Here is a 20782-nt window from a genome sequence, read left to right as displayed (position 1 = left end):
AAGCTTTTTTTGTCCTGTTTTTAACCCAGGATTTCACACAAGCTGCAGCTGAGCTGGTCTCCCTTGCTGTGGTGGACTCTGCTCCACATCTCACTGAGGTGTTGGGAAGACGTTTATTGGGAGCAGGTGACTAAAGGGAGACTAAATCTGTAATGATGAGGTGCAAAAAGGATTAATTAATATCAGCTGCAGACAGCTCTGGGGACACAGTGAAGTGCAAAAATTTGGCTACAGAGAGTCTGCTAAGGGAAAAGAGGGATAAAACTGTGGAGCAACACATCCAAGCAGAGGCACGACTGGGGGAGCAGCACAGCAGGAGGTGAGGGAAAGGGGGAATCACTGCAAGGAGATGCAAGATGGGATCACCTACTGCTCCACCCTGGGCCTCACCCTCAGGGGCAGCACAGGGCACAGCGGGGGGCTCCCCTCCCTGCCATCTAACCCGTTACAGCCTTAAAAACTGATGTATTTTTATTCAAGCTTAATAAGAAAAAATAATAAAAAAGTAAAATTCAGTCACCCATTGCAAAACTGGTAAAACCTGTAACTTATGCAAGGAAAAGCCCTCAAATCCCTTGGCTTTTTCAAGGTCAGGAATGGGGCAGTTGGCTGCTTCACCCCATCTCTGTGAAAGGGGACACCAGAGTGGAACCCCCAAGCCAGTGGGGCTGTTCCTGCACAGATCACACTGGGACAACCAGTTTACAAACCATTTTAATTACATCACCCAGAACACCACCCAGGGACAGGGCAGCTCTGTGGGACAAGCCATGCCTGCTATACACATGTCACTCACAGGAGATAACCTCAGTTTGGGACTGATCACAGCAGAATCCCAAATTCTCCCCACAGGATCTGATATCCCGCTTCTGGTCTTTGGGTATAAAACCCCACAAACCCCTCAGGTGAGTCATCTCTGCCCAGTTTCACATTGTGCTGACACCCTTCAGCGGGGTGTCATGGCCATGGTGAAGACACAAAGGCTCAGAGTCATGACCAGCTGGAAGGACTGAGTGTTCAGGATCAATTCAGGGCTGGAAAATTCCCCGGGACGTTCCTACAGCAGCAATACCCCAACATACCCCGTGGTTGGTCAGCAAATGTCCCTGTGGTCATTCAACAGCTGGAATGTGAACTGGGAGCTCCCAGCACAGGAGAGCACCTTGCTCGTTTTAAGGCCATGTTAATTATGTAAATGACATTTAAATTTAAATCCTCTTGGTGAAAAATAAAGTCCCTCGTTCCCGATACGCGGCCAACGACCAGAACAGGGCATTTAAATCTCCCCCCAACCCCCAAATCAAAACCTCTGAGGGTTTAACACAACTGTGGGGGGACCCACATGGGGGGGCTGGTGGTCCCTGCTGGGCTGGATTGTCCCTTCCCCTCAGCACTGTGCCCAGATTGCAAAAATCAAGGTCAGGAATTTAAAGGGAACAGTTAAAAACGGGCTGTATGTGGGAGGAAGCACTGAAGCTGGAAAGGGGGGATGCTCAGCCAGGCTCAGTGTCCCCACTCATCCCTCTGATTTAGGTTTGATGTTCCTTCAGACAGGATTTTAGGGACAGACCAGAGGCTGGAGAGACCTTGCCCTGCTCCTGGGCAGCCTCAGGGAGCCAAGGGGACGTCGGGAGCCGGGGCCTGATCCTAATTCTGCTCCAGCTCTTCACCGTTCGTGATTTTTCCAAACAGGGAACGATAAAGCTCCGTCCTGGGGGGAAAAAAAACAAAAAGGAAGGTGGGAGAGGGAAAAGTTACTTTTCAAGGTCAAAACAGGAAAAAGAGGCTGCCACTCCAAATGAAAAGGCCTCGTGTAATTAAAAACGCATTCAACAATCTTATTAATAAATAGAGTGGGGGGGAAACTTGTGTGAGACCAATCCCAGGCAGCACAGAAATATGTAAATATCTCAGCGTGGCTGGATCTCGTATCTCCAGAGAATGAGGGCTTCTATAAGTTTGCCCTTTCCAGACAGGCTCTTCAAGTAAGAAAACAAGATTGAATATTTTAATAGGATGTACGAGGCCACGGAGCCGTAAGGAGGATTCAATCACAGCCTACGTGGGACTGTAATTTAGTTTTCATACATTTTCTTGGACAGCACTTGAAAAACAATGAAAATGACCCAGCAACAAGATTCCAATTAATATCCCACGTGCAGCAATCTGATAACAGGAGCAAATTTCCCTTTAAAAAAAAAAAAAAAAAAAAAAGTGGGGCTGGTGTTATCTTTAATTTTAGAACCAGGGTAACCTGAGGTGGGGGAGAGGTATTTCTGCCTTATTTTGTAAATGCATTTTCTGAAGCAGCAGCCTTTTGTCAGGGGCTGCACACAGAGTGCTGATTACATGGGGGGGGTGTGGGATTTCCCTTCCAAGAACAGTAACAACCCCAGGGTTATGAGTGAGAACCAAGTGATCCCATTGCCTCAAACCATCCTAAAGGCATTCTGGAAAACCCAAAGGGGATTTGCTCCAGAACAGGCTCCCCTCTCCAGGTCTCCAGGCCCTTCTCCTTACACGTTCACTCTTCTTACATCCTCAGCAATGTGAGGAAGCTCAAACACAACGTGTGCATGCGGGGACCCCAAGGAAACCACCAAAGACAGCGAGAGTGCTGTGTTTGCAGGCAAAACCCCCGAGTGCTGTTCCTTTACAGCCTGCCTTGGCCTTTCCCACCGTGGGAGAACCCAAGGAGGAGAATTCCTCAGGTTTCTGTCCTCATTTTGGTGGGTTTGACACTGTCCTGTGGGTACAGGAGTTCAGGGATGGATGCTGAATTAGCTCCAATCCCACAGATTTTAAACAAACAGCCATTTTTCAGGCAAGCAGGGCCGGGGAGATCTCAGGCGAGGATTTGTCTCTGCTGGCAGAGGAGTGTTTGCCAGCACAGACAGGTTGTGATGTGGACACTCCAGGTTTTGGGGGGCACAGGGGACTCCCCTGCACCCCACAGCCTCATCCTCCCAGGCACAGCAACCTCTGAGGAAGCAGAAATCCAAGTGGAGCTGTTTGGATAACACATCATGGACAGACACCCAGCAGAGTGACAGGAGGAGGAGGGAAATCAGGTAACCCCCAAACCACCCCCAAAACAGAACAAGCATTTCACCCTGTAAAAATAAAAATAAAACAACCCAACCTTTTTTTTCCCCTCTCTTCTCATCATCCAGGCTCCCTTTCTTTTACAGCCTCTCCCTCAGCAGGATTTAACCATGCAGAGAGTAAAACTCATCAATCCTCCAGGTTTAACCTTGTCTCTGTTTCAATTCACCAGGGTAAGTGCAGATTTTATACTTTCAGCCCCTTAAGGCTATGCATAATGAACTTGGATTTTTGGTTAAAAAAATATAAAATTTCTCTCCTCCACCCACAGATATGAAACATCAGACTTGAGCCACTGAGTTGTAACAACCCCACTGCAAGTGTGTCACCTGCAGCTGGAGGAAAGGTGACTTTAGCACAAAGAGGGTCTGGAGGCAGCATGTGCTGAGGAATAACCTGTGCAGGTAATTAAGAGTACTCAACACCTCAGGTGGGGAGTGTGGAAGAAGCAGGTCGATACAGGGGTCTTCCCTGAATTAAAATTTAACTTACCCTTTATTGCAACCTACAAAAGCAAGTAATGAGCACTAACATTTTTATTTCTTTTAAACTGTCATTTAGGCTGTAGAGGGGATAATTACCTATTTCCACTGTAGTAAGGTTTTATCACCCTTAGTGAGGCATTTTCTAATTTAATATTTTTACTGTATTATCATAAAACCTGTTTCTGGAAAAAAATGATCACGGACCACGGAGCCATTTGCCATAAAACATGTGTGTAAGTACCTTGGCTTAATTTATGCATTTCTTCTGAGCTGGCTCCAGAGCCAGGGGACAGCACAGGCACCGTGTCACCTCCCCACCATGAAAACTGGGCTTTTCAGGTCAACAATATTGTTTTAAAACATGAAATAAAAGCAGCAGCTACTCCAGGTGGTGAGCCTGGTGTGCTAAATGCCCAGTGGGCTTTTCTCCCACTCCAAACCCCAGGTATTGCTGCTACACACATTTTACAGGCAAAATCCTTGCAACAGAGACCAAGGAAACACACACACACACACAGAGTGAATATTAATTGCAACAGCACATTTCATAAATCTGTATGAACCTTCAACATATACATCGCAAAAATTCTAAACAGATCCCCAGGAAGGTGCTTTGTCCACCAAATGTACAAAGGGAAACCAAGTGTGTACCTGCATGTGGGAAAAGCCAGTATTGTACCACTCTGTGTAATTATAGTCATTTTTCTAAATACAGTTCTGTGAACTAATAGAAGAACAATATTATGGGGGAAAATTCAGTTTCTGGTGGCCTTTTTTTTTTTTTTTTAATTCAAGTGGCAATAGTGCTCTTCTAGTAAAAATACCCTCCAACCAATGTCTCTGCCTTCTCCCTTGTACCTTTTACTTCTTCTCTTCCTCTACCCAAAAAAAAAAAAAAGATAATTTAGAATATGCCACAAGCAGTACTGAAATGACTACATAACCCACTCCTCCACTGGGAACTATGAATTTTTAATTCACAAAAACTGGAAAAAGACAGAACATGAACACCCATGAAGAAAGGGAGCACGAAAGAATGGAAAACACACGACTCCTGATGAAAACTGAAGTTGGCAGACTGTTTCCTTGGAAAACTTTCTGTCTGTACCCTAAGAAATGTTTTTTCCAGCGGTGTGAAATTCAGGTTACTCAGTGTCCAGCAAGCTGGGCAGGTACCAGGAAGAATATAAAGCTGAAGTTTTTTATTTCTTAATGATTTTTTTTAAATGATTTTTCATTAAAATATTTTTTTTCTTAAAAAATGAAATAAAAGGAGTGGCTACTCCAGGTGAGCTTGGTGTGCTAAATGCCCAGTGGATTTTACCCCCCCTCCAAATCCCAGGTATCGCTGCTATAGGCAACAGGAAAGAGACCAGGAAGATAAAACAAGCTGAGAGCACTTATTTTTTAATTTCTAGAGAAAGGCTAAAGCAGCCTTCATTTCCAGTCAAACCCCAAACCAGCTGGGTGTGGGGTTTGGCTCTGTATTCCCACCCCTTCCAGCCGCACTCCCCACTCCGGCTCTGCGGGGACAAGCCCTCGGGGTGCTGGGTGACGTGGGGATCCCAAAAGCAGGACTCAGATGCCCTGGAGTGGCACAGGGAGGGCCCGGGGCTCTGTGTCCAGCCCCACGAGATGGCACTCACTCCCTTCCCAAGCCCTGAGTGCTCAGCTGGCTGCATCCCCCCGGCCCGCGATCCTGGAGCTCCAGGGGGGCTCACAAAGGTCTCCTGCAATTCCCTCCAGCCAGGAGGGTCAGGATCGGGCCCCTCCCCTTCCCCGGAGCCTGGGCTAATGCTTTTAGCCCACGGCTTTGAATTATGGAAGGTGACATGTGACCTCTGGCTCGTCTCCTGAGAGCAGGCACAGGATTATAAATGTTTCAGAAAGCTGGTTCTTGCCCTAAACAAAGGGACTCTGCACGTTTTGAGAGGCTGGATCTGGGAATGGGGAGTGGGAGGGCAGCAGAGAGATGGAGAGGGCTGGTGCTCACCTGCTGCTTCCTGCCACCAGTTCTGAACGTTCCCCTCATCCCAGCTTGAGCTGGCTCGGGTACCACTGATGGAGCAGAGATGGACCCTCTCTCATCCTGACTTTGGGTCCCAGTTGCATTTTTGTAGGAGGCTTTACAGCACAAAGCATAAAGATGTGGGCAAATGTCTGGAGAAGCAGCAAAACACAGGGATGTGCAGGCAACTCCAGCTTGCTCCTCTGGCCATGTGTTCCAGCAGCTGGAATTTCCCCATGAATACTCAGATGCCTCTCAGTCAGTTTTGGAGGGGTTTGAGAGCAGGCCTTGTGCGCATGGGAAATGCCCTGTGCAGGAGAGCAGAGGGGACCATTCTTTGTGCCTTAACGCCCAAATATTCTGGGATGATTCCCTCTTTCACAGCTTGCCTGTTTTATAACAGATTTATGCGAGAAGAAAATTGTCTCACAAAGGAAAGACGACAAATCATCTCAGCCCTTTAACAGTTTGTTTTTTTTTCTCCTGTATAAAAGGAATTTCCATACCAGAGGCACCTCTCTCTTACAGGGATGTCAGAAATCAAGTGCGGGACAGGATGATTCCAGCCCATCCACACTGGTTCACCACTTCAGCTGAAAATACAACCCCCTGTGCAAACACAGCCCTTCTGACACCCTGGTTAAAGTGGAGTGTTAAACTGCACCTCCATGAGCTGATGGTGAAGGCCAAATCAAAGGTTGAGGGATTTTAAATAAAACAACACAAATGAGACACAAAGGGCAGAAATTTCAAGGCCAGGTTGGATGGAACTCTGGGCAAGCTGGGCTAGTGGAAGGTGTCCCTGCCCACGGCAGGAGGGGAATGACATGAGTTTTAAGGTCCCTTCTAACCCAACCATTCTGGGATTCTGTGATCCCAAAGTCACGTGCCTCTGGATGAGGTCAGGCAGGTTTAGTTTCTAGGAAACAACACATGTTCTTGCTTCTGCTTCAGGCTCTCCTCCAGCCCAGGTGTGCAGCAGGTACACAGCACCTCCCAAGAGAGCCCACGTCCTCTTGAGGGGGTTCTTCCAGCAGCCCCAGAGCCCAGGCAGGAAATTTCCCTCCCACCCACAGCCTGCCAAACACCCAAATTCCCTAAAACATCAGAGCCCTGCACACTCCGAGACTGCCTCCATGTTCATACTCCCTCCCTTTGTTTCCCAAAACAAGCCAAAGCGGACAGTCCTTCTTCCAGGCTGTGCCTGAATAACATCAGAATCACTTTCTCACCCCAACACCGAGGTTTGTGCCGTGCAGCACAGAAGCCACTGGTTTAGTTGTTCCAGAAAGAAGGGCTTTGCTTCCTCTCAGGAATTCTGTGGTGGTGAAGGTGCTGGATTGACAATCGCAGAGCCCAAATTCCTCCATTAATCCCCTCTCATGGTGTTTAATACCCAAAGTACAAAGTGAGCGAAGTTAAAGGCTGGTATCTCACCAACCTTTTTTTTTTTTTTAATTTTTTTTTTTTTATTAAACTCTTATGTCATATAAGTAAATTAATCTTTTAATACCAGGATTTCCTACTACGTACCCCCCTCTGCTTGCAGAGACACACTGTGACAAAGTAACTGCACTGAAGTGAGAATGCTGATCAGGAAAATACACAACGTCCTGGCTGGATCCAAGGGAAATGCTCTAATCCAAGCCTCTGCAGCTGGATAATCTGTGAGTTAATTCAGCCTCCCAGCAGGCTCATGCAAGAGCAAGAGTGGGCTGGATGCTCTGTGCCACACATGACCTGAGGCCAACGGGACTGTGGAGGCAGGGGATTCATTTCTGCACTTGGCCACAGATTTCGAGAAGTGAGTCCTGCCCTGAGCCCAGTTCTGCTGCATTAAGTCTGCACCTCCAAAGTCAAACACAAAATTGTGACCATCTGCTAAAGAAAAAGCCCCCTGTGTCGGGGAAATGCAGCCCTACAAGGCTGGGCAGGACACAGGAGCTGGAAGGAGGGAGCCAGGACACAGAGGTGCAGATGCCAGGGATTCCTCAAACAAAGGGACAAAAAGGTCACTTCCACCACAGGCCAACAGGTGATCTGGCTGAGCTCACCCCACGAGGTGTAGGAGCAGTGCTGCCCAAAGGCAGGGACAGGTTCTCTAACTGGGGCAAACACAGCATGGAAGGTCTCAGAAGAGCAAAAAAACTTCCCCAGCTCCACATTGTGGTGACACTGCTTGGTTTGACACAGTCCCATCAGGGCCATCTTCTCCCTCTAATTTGGCTCATAAAGGATGCAAATTCCTCCTCCCTAACGAAGATCCATTTGCAGAGGTACAAACCAACCTGTATAAAACCCGACGTCCTCCCCACCTTCCCCCAGTTACAAATCCCTGCTCGGAATCTCGGCGTGCGCTTGGGAACACGTCTCCTTTGTCCTGCCTGACTTTCCTGCAGAAAAGGCTCCTTTTGCCTCCCGTTCTGCACTGGGTGCCATGTTTAATGATGATGTATGGGTGTCCTTTTCCTCGGCGGTGCTGTGGGGAGGGGGTCAAACATGTGACACCGCCAGCATGTGTATCAACAGCAATTATAAACCGTGTCAATCCAAGTTAATGCAAAGCTGTAATCTTTAACAAGAGATCAAATCAGTGCCATGAGTTATGTTCATTCTGTAATCTGATAAGAAATAGAGTGAGCCTCTAATAAAAGAGTAATGAGAGCCCTTAATGATGCTGTTAAAAGGTAGCGCAGTTAAAATATTGCTGTTGTTCCAGCTGATTAGATCATTGTTGCATATTTGCACAATCGTTTTACCTGTCAGATAACCTGAGTCATCTTGGAGATAAAGGTGTTCGTACCAAACATCTGTGTCCTTTAAGGATGTCTCTCCTGCGAGTCACCGTCCTCCAGAGGTGAAATTCAGATGTTCATCAAACTCCGCAGTAATTTGATATTAGACCTTGTTTTACAGTGTCTCTGTTTAGTCTCGTTCCTCACACACGGACAGTGCAGATCTGAAGATCTGTATATCACAGCTGACAGGCAGAGAGAATAAAACCCAAATCCACACACAGCTCCTCCCAGGATAGGGGCTTTACCTGACCTTGCCACAACAAGGCTGTGCATTGGACCTCCTGCACATACTGAAAACACCTCATTGGAACAGACTTGGAGGCCCCAGCAGGAATGCTGAGCCTCAGCTCGCCCATAAATACACCCACCTGGCACAGGAGCTTTCTCAAGTGCCCAGATGTCTGATCTCCTAAAAGGTGAGACTGTTTGGAGCTGGGCCAGCTGAAGGTGGCTGCACAGGTCTGGGTTCAACCTTAGCTCTATCCCAGACCTTCTGCGTCCCCTTTGGCCATTCCCTATGGCTCTTGCCTCAAGGATTTCTGGACCCAAAAGCCCTTGGAGGCTATCACCTCTGTGTGCCTCATTCCAAGGTGTAAACCAGAGGAGTCTGGCCTGTTCCCAGCTCTGCTGCACAGGGTGCCACCGAAGGATGTGAAGCTCCCCAGGTCATGGTGATGGGAAAAACCTATTTCAAGGCAAGTCCAAGAAGTGGCACCCACATGATACCACCCTCAAACCAGGAGAAATCACAGCCAACCCTGTTCTAACCCCAAGCAATTCCTGCCCAAGGCAGCTCCCCTCTCCTGGACAACCACCAGAGGTTTGCCTTCGGGTCCCTTGTCTTAGGTCAGGCCATTTACATAGCAATGACCTTGGACCGATTAGAAAAACCTTGGCCCAAGAGGACAATAAATGTGTTAAAGTCTATAAACATGTATCCCAAGGTAACCATAAAATCACTTTCCAATGTATGTTTAAAATACTACCAAAGAGGGGTTAAAACAGAGGAGGGCTGGAGGCCACCAGTGTCCCACACATTACCGTAAATATGTGAGCACAGGGTCAAACAGCCATGCCCATGCATAGGGTGCATGGAAAACTGGCAAGGGGAAGATTAATGCTTCCACCAGTGCTATATTCCAACCAGCAGCAAGAATAAGAAAGAAAGTGGCAGTGATGTTGACAAAGGCAGTTATTTGACTTGCACGTTCCTCTTCTCGAACTCAGGCTGTAAAACAATCCTGGAGTGACTGTTTATCCCCTTCTCCTCCCAGTGCTCAGGCTGCTCCTCCTCAGAGGCATTTCTTTGAAGTCCTGAGCATCCCACAGCCACCAGTACACAGGGAAATCCTCCACTCCAGGAGAGCCAGCAGTTCACTGCACTGTTTTACGGTCTCTCTGCACAGCCACAGCAGTGTAAAACAGCTCAAATGCAGAGGAGAATCAGGCCACTGGTAGAACCTAAGGGGAATGTTCTGCCAGCTCTGTTTCTACATCCATTTTACACACAGCTCACTGACACTGTGAATTCCTCCCACTACCACGCAGAGCACCCCACTGTTCAGATGTGTGTTTATTTTGGGGTCACACCTTTTAAGTGCCTGACCAGAAAAAAACCCCCAGAGTGGCTCAGAGCATGATCATGTCTCTGTGAAGTGTACACTTGCATCTCCATCCAGTAATTTGCACTTGCAAACAATAAAATTACCTTCTTCTGTCACAAAGGAAAGCTGTTATCATTGCTGCTTCCCTCTCAAGAGTACAGGTCTGGTCTTTCCTTTTTGATTCACCTGCAGATGTTGAATTCTTCTTGCTTTGTCTGGTACAGTTGTGTGCTGCAACTTATGGCTGGTGCAAGGGTATTTTAAACAGAGCTGTAAAGTGACCCCTAGAGAGTGGCTCTGATGTTCAAAACATGAGTGATAGCAGCAGATACCTTCACTTTGGGACAGCTGAACCAAGACCTACTGAGGCCTGATTTTCAGGCACTGACGGATTTTGAATATTTTTATGTCTGGATGCAAACACAAATGGTGTAAACTGGGAGGAAGCTGATAAGTAACACCCAGGTTTTCACAAGGGTTCCCACCCAAACGTGCAAGGGTTGCTGCAATGAGGAAGCACAAATTTGTTCTCAAAGGCCACATGGAACAGGACAAGAAATAACAGGCCTAAATTACAGCAGGGGGAAATTTAAGCTCAACATTAGGAAAAAGCTGCAGAGAACTGCTAAAGGAAGACTGTGATGCCTGTGATAGGGATGTTCTTTGTGCTGCAGGTAACCAGCAGGCATTTTGGCAACAGTGAGAAAAGCTCAGGCTTCTATTTTTGCGTCTGAAACAAAAGCTTTCCTGTGTACGTTGAAAAACTAAATACTACTAAAATTACTATTGCTAAACAGGCAATAGTATCTCACCAGCAGCTCTCTGTGGCACAGAGCAATCAGAACACAGAGCAACCTGCTCAAGGTCACCCACGAAGCCACTGGCAGACAAGGAACAGAACCTGCCCAGCCTGACTCCATCCCTGCCCCATCCACAGCCTCGGCAGAGCGGGATGCAGCTGCCCTCGGGCACACCTGCTGTGTGACACATCAACACATCCAACCCGGCACAGGGGCTCCGTGCCCGCAGTGCCATTAGCAGAGAGCATGGAAAGCCTCCAAAGTGACTCATAAACTTAATGTCAGGACTAAGTTCCCGCAGTCAGACAATGAGCAGCTGCTGCTGCCACCGAACGCTCGGTGACACGAGCCAGCGCGATGCAACAGCTCAGTGTGGGCACAAACACCAGGAAAACACACTCCCAGGAAAACAAATGTCAACCACACTGTCCCCACCCCCAGAACTGTGAGGACAGAGCCTGACATGGACGAGCTGCACCAGTTCTGGGGTCAGACCCCGTGCTGGGGGCTCGAGGTGCCTCCCGGGGAGCGAGGGGGGTGAGGATGGCAGAGGAGGATGGCACATGAAGGGGAGCTGAGGCCCAAGAAGGCCATAGCACAGAATGACTCCCCTGTCCCAGCTGTTTGATGCACTCCACGTTGCTGGCTTGCTGCAGGATTTTGGCTCACAGAGCACATTTTCTGTGCAACTTTTGGAACACAAGTGAGCGCGGTGGACTGTGAAGGAGGAGGCAATGTCACCTCTGGGGACAGCAAACACAGTGTAACTCCTGTATTGTCGGTCTCACCCTTTTTTTCACCTCCCTCTCCCTCATACACCCCATGTGAGCTAAGCTTGCCTTAATTTTGGGGGCTCAGCAGGGGTCTGCAGCCTGACCAGCCTGCAGGACAGTGCAATAAGTACTGCAGCCAAATATAACTGACACCCCAAACTCATTCTAAATTCCTAAAGCATAAGTAATAACCAGTCAACTGGACATAATACTAAGAGAGAAAAATATTGCAGGCATGCAGAGATTAATGAAAATGGTACCAACTGGTTCTTCCTGTAACACATTTGCCACCAGCTAATTACCCTCACAGACAAAAAGACGTGGGGAACAAGCACATCCCAGAATCACCTACAGGATGGTTTGACTCTACCAGGAAAGCACATCTCTCCTGCCCCATGTTTAATTTGGAGTTATCTAAAACAGCAAAGACACTAATTCCATACAGGTAAGGAGGTCCCTGATGGGTGGGAAGCACAGAGAGCTGCCAGCTCAGGCCCTGCAGATCAGAAACAAAAATACACTTGATTTATTTGCCACATAGACAAAGGTGTGCACGTCTAATCTCACAGTGCTCAAACCACTTCTGCTCTCTTCCTACGATCCAGGGAAGATGGAAGAACTGAGCACTTTATATAGCTGAAGGAATAGCTTTCACCCAGCACCTGCACCACTTTTATTTTTGTGGTGAGAGGACCTAAACAAATACTAAAAATTCAGAGGGGGGTTTTTTCCTCACTTGAAAAAAAGAGAAAAAAAAAGTAAAGAAACTCTGAGAAACACACATGATGAACATCACAGGTCTTATGGACACAAAACATCTTAGCCCCAGCTTACTCCTCATCCAGAAGTCTGTGCAATCCCCCAAAAGGCAGCAGCCAAGGAACAGCAGGTATTTGGTTTCCATTTCAAAACAGACAAATGACATCCTCCCTCACAAAGCACAAACATGTTCCACAACCCAGGGGAAAGATGTTTCTCAAGCTTTCTACATCCATTCACTGGAAAAATTATTCCACCTCCTTCCCACAAAGAGCTCAGCCTTTCGAGATGCAGTTTAAAAATGTAATACTGAAGAAATATGGGTGGATATGTAGGAGAGCTGTTTAGTAACTCTGCACAAAACTTTACTGATATTTTCTTTACTAATTAGCACATTAATCATTATAGTTTTCCAATAAAATTTGTCACTCTTTAAATAGAAATAAACACAAGGAACAGTTAGGTTCTTGAGTGAATCTTCACAGAATTATTCCAATTATTAACTAATCTAAGAAAATGCAAATTAGCCAGAATCTAGAAGTTGCCATTTCTGTTAAAAGACAAGTTCTTTCTAAGTTTTGGTTATACCTGAAGACACCAGGTAACTCAGTTGCCTATTTCCAAACGAATTCCTTCAAACTGGAAGATTCAAAACCGGAGGAGTTTTAAAAGCAGGAATCAAAATGTGGGTACTGAGATTTATGAAAACTTCTTTGTTTGGAGTCACAGCAATTAAGAGAGTGAAAGCTCAGCCAGGCTGCCAGGACAGATGTGACCAAGACACCCAGGCTATGATGCCAGTGACAAATGGTGAAGTGATAAGAAGGAATGGAGGGGGCGACAGCCTGAAGAACAGGTCAATACCACGCTGTCATGGAGCCATTTGAGAAACATAATTAATCTATTACTCACCTGGCATCATCATTCATTGTGCAGTGGTCAATAGGTGCCATGAAGCTCACCAGCTTGCTATGCACATGATACCTGAGGAGTGCAGGAAATAAGCAGGCAGCACATTAGTGACTATTAATGAAAAGGAAATGTTGCTGCTGGACTAGAACCACTCCCCCCTGAAAGGCAAAGCACTGGCTGTCCTGGGGGCTGATTCCTAATGAGTCACCAGTTGTAGCTGGCAATTCCCCCTCCCTTCTCTCTTTCTTTCTTACAACATGGACACAAGAATAATCAGATGATACAATGAACTGAACACAGCAAGTAAATCCCTTTTTCCCAGTGAGGAAGAGGACAGACAGAATCCATTAATTGTGTGCGAGTCCCTAATCAGACTCCCAGACAGACAACCCCGAGAATCAGAGAAACACACACTCCTTTCCAGCCTTCCATTCAGCTGGCATCTTAATCACCTTCTGGAATCTGTGCCCAGAGCCCACTGCAGGCACCAGGAGCACCAGAGCATCAGACCTTCTCCAGCATCCATCTGCTACCAGTTCTTCCTTGCTCTGTGGTATGCAGGGCCCTGAAGGATATCAAAATCCCACTCTGCAGCCGTGTCCATAGTTGGAAAATCTTACCCTGAATAACTTACAAATGGAGCATGTAAAAACAAGCGAGGAGAAGACAGCAAAGGCCCGTGCAAAGATGAGATGGGGAATATTCTCATCATCAAAATATTTCTGCAAGCTGTCCTGCACCCCCAGGTGCAGGATCTCCTTCCCACTTTCCACACTGTAGTGCATTTCATGCCTTGTATTCAAGGACACAACATAAAATTTAACAGGGTACTGAAAACCTCCGAATGAAAAGGTGGCTTTAAACCCTGTGTCTGAGGGCAGGAGATTCCAAACCAAGGCACTGGTGAGCACTACCTGCCTACCCCAGCCTGAAATGTTTCATCCAGGCTGCTGCTATTTTTAGAGCTTGACAAATAGCAGGCAAAAGGATTCACTAGCATTTGCCCAGAATCACCTTTCCACTCTGTCACCTCTGCACTCCCTTTTGTTTGCTTATGCAGGAACATTCCCTCGAGGGGATTTTTAGCTCACAAGCCCATTTCAGAACAGCTCTTCAGGCACAGCACACACTCACCCTCACACAAGGGCTTCTCTGCACAATCAAGTCTTTGTCAGTGGTAATGGAAGGAACTGCCCTGGCCCGATGCTGTAATGATGGAGGCAGGGAACAGGCACAGCTGAGCAGGGCTGGTGCTGCCACAAACGACAGGTCAACAGCCTGGGCTCTGAAACAGCTCCCTTAGGAGACACTGCCAGGGATTCAAACAGATCAAGGCTTACACTGCCACAGTCTGGCACGGGGACGTGGCAGTTCAGGTAAATTCTCTGATGTGAGTTGTTTGTCCAGATCTAATCACACCTTTTAAATCAGGACTTTGAAAATCCCAGTCTAGCAGATACAAAATATTTCATTTCATTCACAGAATGTTGCAGCAGCGCAGGACCAGAAATCACTGACATGATAAGCAGGTGTGCAAACATCACTCCTGGTCTGTCCCAAGAAAGGGCACGTCCCAGTGAGGGGCAGAAGAGTTTTAGGCACCAGGTTTCTTAAGCTTGACTGGGGAGTGTTTAGATGAGCTTATTTCCTCTCATAATGCCCAAACTTCCCTGTCTGTGAAGGGGATAGGTACTCATGTCAAGTGGCAGACTGACTGCTTTTGAAAGCACTTGAAGCTCCTCAGTCTCTGCAATAAACCAGCATATTTTACCCAAACATGCTGTAATACTGAAGCTTTGCTAAAAGGGAAGGATAAAGGAGGCAGATCAAACTTAGTATTAAACACTTTGCTCTCCAGGATCTCAAACTCCTTCATGAAAGGAAATTAAAGCATTGCTATCCCAATTTTAGAGAAGGAATAAAAGAACAGAGGGTAAGGGATCTGTCTGGGGTGACACCAAGTCTCTCAGTGGAAGAACCAACTAATCAAAACCACCCATTTGGGCTCTACTTGCCTATTCTGAAAAGATGCTGAAGCTTAACTTGATGTTAATCCTAACCACAGACAATGAGACTTTTTTCTTTTATTGGTATCTTCCCTGTAACTTTTTTTAAAGGAGCAAGAAAAGGCCCCTAAGATGTAAGAGGCAATAGGCTTGGTGAGATGGCTGCTCTCCCAGGAATGCTGAACACACACACTGCACACAAGGAGAGACTTCCCCATTATTCCTGGAGCTTTTACGAGTCTGCCTCAGTTGTGTGATGTTGTCATAGTTTTGACTGAATCATGATATATCCAATTATGTGTGATGCTGACAGAAAAGAATATTGATAGTCAATAATTATGGGCTTTTCAGGCCAACAAAGTAGCTCTTCCCTCTTTCAATAAATTATCCTATGACATCTATCTTAAAAATTGCTATGCCAGGCCTGACCCAGACTGACTCCACTGACTTTCTATCAGATGCCATCTAAACTCAGGATTTATAGTTTACTCACAAAAGGATGGTTAATGTCGCAGATTTTTCAGGAAGCAGAGCAGCTTTTCAGCATCCTCCCCCACCACAAATCATCCAGTCACGCTAAACTCAGGGAGACTGGGAGATCTGCTCTGCAAAGGGGGAAAACTCAGCTCTCCAGCCTGCCTCCCCTTCCACAGGGAAGGTTCTTCCACTGCCAACACAACCCAGTTCAACCCTAATTAGTGATCCAGGAGTGAAATGCTCTGAAGCTAAAGAGAGCTGTGACTTATCAATAAAGAGAGATTGGACACCAAATTCCAATTGGCAGTCAGTGGGAAACAGAGATCTACCTGAGGCAGTTCCACACATCTTCCCCTGAGCTGCTGTCCAGGTTTTAGTCAGTGAATATATATTGCACAGGAGGTGTTTATTGGCTTTCACTGGAAATTACGGCCTCAAACTGCTCAGGGATGTTTGGATGCCTCTCTCTGGTGTTTCCTGAGACCAATAAACACTCCTGCCAGGACTGATCAGGGCAATGCCCACAGGCTGCACCAACCAAGCCCTTATTCCAGGCTCAAAGAACATCAGGATTCCCCAGAGCAAGAAATCCTGCCCTAAAAGTCATGAATCAGCACCCCAGAGCCAGGGCAGTGCTGTCAGACTTTGTGTTTGCTTGTCACCCACCGGATTCTCCTTCCTTTACTGGCTTTCCTGTCCACCTTCTTCTTTATTTTGCTCCTTAGCTTCTGGATGGCCAGCCACTGCCTGGGGAATGGAAAACAACAGGTACACAACTTTTAGAGCCACTGAACACCTCCAGAAACACTGTTTGATCCCCAACTGTGTTGAAGGCTCCACTTCTCAAACAGAACTTCATCAAGTCAACAAAGTTTCCAGCAGGGAAAAACTTCTCCTAGTCATAAATATTATTTTTTTTTTTTTTACTAAAAGGAGCATCATCTTACCTGATTTATACAATGAAAACTCGACATCAGGGAAAAAATCTAGCAAAATCCAATTACTGCAATCTTAATATAATCTTAATTACCGTAATCTATTTTATTGTAAAGTCAGATAAATGTACAACGTAATCACTACTTAAAAGCAATTTTGTCTATATCATGTTAAATTATAGTGAATAGCTTTCCATAATATTCCAGACGTACACAAAATAAATCTGACAAGTTGCACTAAAATCTGGGTAATATTTTACAGAGAGAAAAGTCGTTTCATCATCACAAAATTCCCGGATGCATTTTCTTCCCCTCTCCAAACGTACCCCCATGGGTTGTTTCAGGGGAGAGCCCAACTCCAGCATTCCCAGCTTTCCTTTGCTTTTACACTTCTCCAAATTAGAGCCTGTGGTTATTTAAATGTACACTGCTCATTAAGTGGCACTTGGAAGGTTCTTTATTTTCTCACTCCAGAATTAAACAGAGAAGTAAGATCCTCCCTGCATGGAATTACAGTTTACTTTTGCAAGCAGGAAACATTCCCTGATATTGTTTTAATTGCAGAGAATCTTTTCTTGCAGAAGGAATACAGAGGAATTGCTTTAACTGATGCCACACCAGGTTTGTTTCTCTAAAACAACAACAAGTCAGAGATCATAAAGAGAAAAAGTCAAATTCCAGAGGTATGGATTCCCTCAGTGCTGCACGAACCACTGAGAGACAGAAATACCTGGAAATACCTGGGAAGTATCTCCAGGGGATCACACACAAACCAAGGCACAGCTTAAAAGTCAGACTGTGTGATCCATAACTAAGGAATATGTTACAGGGGATGAGCTTCCTGACTAATGTCACACAGATTTAATAATTTCTTAGGCAATTTCTTACACCCAGATGCTTTTTCCAGATTAACTCAGTGTTTTTTGCTCTACAATGAACTGGACTGGAAGGCCACAGGTGATTTTGCTGGAATGCAGTGCTGGGATGAAGGCAGTGATGTTACAGACAACTCCCTCCTTACCTGCCCATTGCTACCTGGTCGTTGGGGTCCAGGGAAGTGGTTTTACGCTCGATCATTTCTCGGAGGAGCTGGAAGAAAGACAAAATTCCCATTTACAGCCCAGTAAGGACACATCGATGCAAACAGGCCCACAGGCTTCCCAGAAGAATTAACAATTAGCTACCAGGTTCCCAAGGGCCTCGTTTTTGAAACTCCCTAAAAAACCTCAAGGCAAACCCGAGGCTTTGTAACATTTGCTCTGCACAAAGAGCTTTCCAAGGGAAAAAGCCAATGGCTATGGTAAAAGTTTGAGTAACTGTAGGTCATCTCCCTCTTCCAAAGTATCCCCATAGAATATGTGACTGGGGCATAACACCGATGGCCACCACAAAAAGTTTCTGTGCACAGTTTCAGATGGACCCAGGAGTAGTTCAGTCTTCCCTTCACACAGGCAGAACTGCAGGAAGAGCTCAGCCCCACAGGCCTCACCCCACACTTTGTCTGGGGAGGGCAGGGGGGGACTGAAGCACTTGCCCAACAGAAGTCAAGCCCTGCTGGGCAGTAACACTCACTCTGAGGAACAGCACAGCAAAATCATTTTTACAGCTAAAGCAGGAATGCTCAAACAGGCTTTTCTATTTCTTTTCGTGTCCTGAGGGCTGGGGTTTGTCCTTTTTGCTTCCTGCAGCCAAGGAATATTGTGAACAGCCTTTTTGGATAGTTGACTGGTGCTGTATGTTTTATCACCACTCACTGTCAGCTGTACGTGCTGTGCCTTGGGTATCAGCCAGGTATTAACACCAAGAACAGAAATAAACCCTCCAAAACTGAGGGGCACTGACTGCTTTAGAGATGCCAACATTTCACCACCCAGTGAAGTTACTGCCTCAGCTCAGAAGCACCCGAAACAGCCCCACCTGGAAACCAGAGTCCAGGCAATTCCATAAAGACAGTAGGGAAGAAAGGATGCAGGATGCTTTTCCTCCACCCTACTTTCCTTTCCTTCAGGGCATACATCACATTACCAAAAAAATAAAAAGTGATTCAAACATAATTAAAAACCTGCCACTACTTTTTTTTTTCCTATTTGTTATTTTTGGAGATCATTACTGCAGCAATTACAAAAAATTCCAGGAGAGAGGCCACTGCTTTATTATCACTAGAAAACAGCAAGCTACTTTCTCTGCCCTGTTTATCTGATTGATTCCCAACATCTTTCTGGCACACAATCTATCAGTTTCTCTCCCACTTCATCACAGTCACTTCTGGCAGCTAAATACAAGATCCAAATCCAGTGTTACACAGACATACGACACAGTAAACCTGTGTAACGCTGCCACTCTGTAACAGCTGCCCTTAAGGCTAAGCAGAAATGGGATCTTGGTTTCTAGTCAATATTCTGTCAAAAGCAAGGTGGGAGGGAGGGTTGGAACAGCAGTGAGAAGTGGTGCAGAGAGGTTTTAGTGGTTTCTTCCTCTTCCAGCATTAAGGTGTGTTTACTGTCTCCTCTTATCTTGCTCCTCGGCACAAGGCAGAGGGAAAACTGCTGAGCAGAGAAGGCACACGGAGATGGTCACACACAGACATCCCACACTCCCAGGGAACTGAGCAGCAGGACATTTCCACAAGGACTTGCTCTTCCTGGAAAGAAATCCACAGACTGGGAGACCAAGGAGTGTCACCAAGATCTTACACCTACACCCATCCTGGTCAGAACAATGGCTTCAAACTGAGAGAGTGGGTTTAAATGGGATATTGGGAAGGAATTCCTCCCTGTGAGGGTGGGGAGGCCCTGGCACAGGTTGCCCAGAGAAGCTGTGGCTGCCCCATCCCTGCAGGTGTCCAAGCCAGTTGGAGCAACCTGGGCTAGTGGGAGGTGTCCCTGCCCATGGCAAGGAGTGGAACTGGATGGGCTTTAAGGTCCCTTCCAACTCAAACCATTCCATGACTCTAAGATGCACTTTTGGGCCAGGTTCCTGTACTAGTTTTGCTGACCTTGGCACTGACAAGGTCTTCCACTGTTCCAAATGTTCTTCCACAACAGTGTCAACTGCAGGACTGGGCTCACTGCTGGGAAGAGCAGAGGGCGACAAAGAGAGGAGAAGTAATAAAGCAGGAGCAAGAGAGAAATTAGGAAAGAAAGAAAAGCTGCAAAGCATCTTGTTACATCTAAACAGCATATGTCTGGAGCTGAAGTTATAAATCATGCTAACAATGGTTACTAAAATAAAAGTGGATAGCCAGAGGCTACCACTGAAAAAGTCAGCCCAGGCCTCGTGCCTTTGGTCTTTAAGGATTTGATTAGTTTTCCGCCTTCTAGTTCAGAGTGCTACATTCAGCCCCTGCTCCAGAGCCAGCCAGGGCTCGGGATACACAGGGAATGATAAATTCATTTACTGAATAAAGCTACACTGTTTTCCCAGCACAAGACTTAAAACACTTCCGAAGCCGCAGTATTTCATTAAGCTTGGCGATTCTGGTTAAAATTTATTAGTCAAAACAGAAAACTCTCATCAGATCCCATATATTCCACTAGGAATGATATATGGTGTCTCCCAATGTCTAATTATTAACTAGGAAGTGTAAGTAAATCACTATCAGCGTTGAGCCCTGATGTGTGAAGACTGAGTCTGAGTTAGGCAATTTCGGCATCAAAAGGCTTTGATTTGAAACAGATCCTATTTTGCTTTCCCTCCTTCACATCTTCCCTGAACTTCAAAACCCTCAGCTCAGTCTCCCATGGAAGCAAACACAACTGCAACGAAGCACAGCCACGTCCAGCAGCTCAGCTGCCAACTCTGAAAGCTGGAACCAGAAGGACAAACTGTGTCGGGCGACGTGGAGCAGAAGGAAGTCGCTAATCCCAGTTTGGTTTTCTCCGGAAGGAAGGGGTGATGTTTGCCAAGAGAGCTCCTCACGTGCCTGCTTCTGAACTCCACAGAGTTTGGCCAATAACACCACCCCAACCACTCCCCAGGCAGAACCAGGCACCACCAACCACACGAGGGAAGAAAAGCCCGTGGAGATGGTTTGGGGTGGGTTGGAGATGGTTTGGGGTGGGTTGGAGATGGGAGCTGACTGTCCTGTGTCCTGAGCACACCAGAGCTGACAATCCACAGC

At 46.5% G+C, this 20782-nt stretch overlaps 1 protein-coding gene and 1 long non-coding RNA gene across 2 annotated transcripts in view; one reads left to right on the top strand and one right to left on the bottom strand.

The window, feature by feature from the left end:
- Positions 1–701: 701 nt before the first annotated feature.
- Positions 702–20782, bottom strand: part of AATF (apoptosis antagonizing transcription factor) — a 47689-nt gene continuing 27608 nt past the window's right edge. Inside the window, 4 exon segments of the mRNA XM_032707163.1 lie at positions 702–1711; positions 13245–13316; positions 16394–16474; positions 17684–17751. Of these exon segments, the coding sequence (XP_032563054.1) occupies positions 1648–1711; positions 13245–13316; positions 16394–16474; positions 17684–17751 (285 nt within the window). The 3' untranslated portion in view covers positions 702–1647.
- On the top strand, positions 1711–5174 carry LOC116796520. Its single transcript, XR_004360392.1, has 3 exons — positions 1711–3071; positions 3174–3278; positions 3377–5174. It is a non-coding gene; the product is annotated as an uncharacterized LOC116796520 (long non-coding RNA).

Source organism: Chiroxiphia lanceolata, chromosome 20, assembly GCF_009829145.1.
Source record: "Chiroxiphia lanceolata isolate bChiLan1 chromosome 20, bChiLan1.pri, whole genome shotgun sequence".
In the NCBI taxonomy this organism is placed as follows: Eukaryota; Metazoa; Chordata; class Aves; order Passeriformes; family Pipridae; genus Chiroxiphia; species Chiroxiphia lanceolata.
This window is presented reverse-complemented; position numbering and strand designations above follow the sequence as displayed.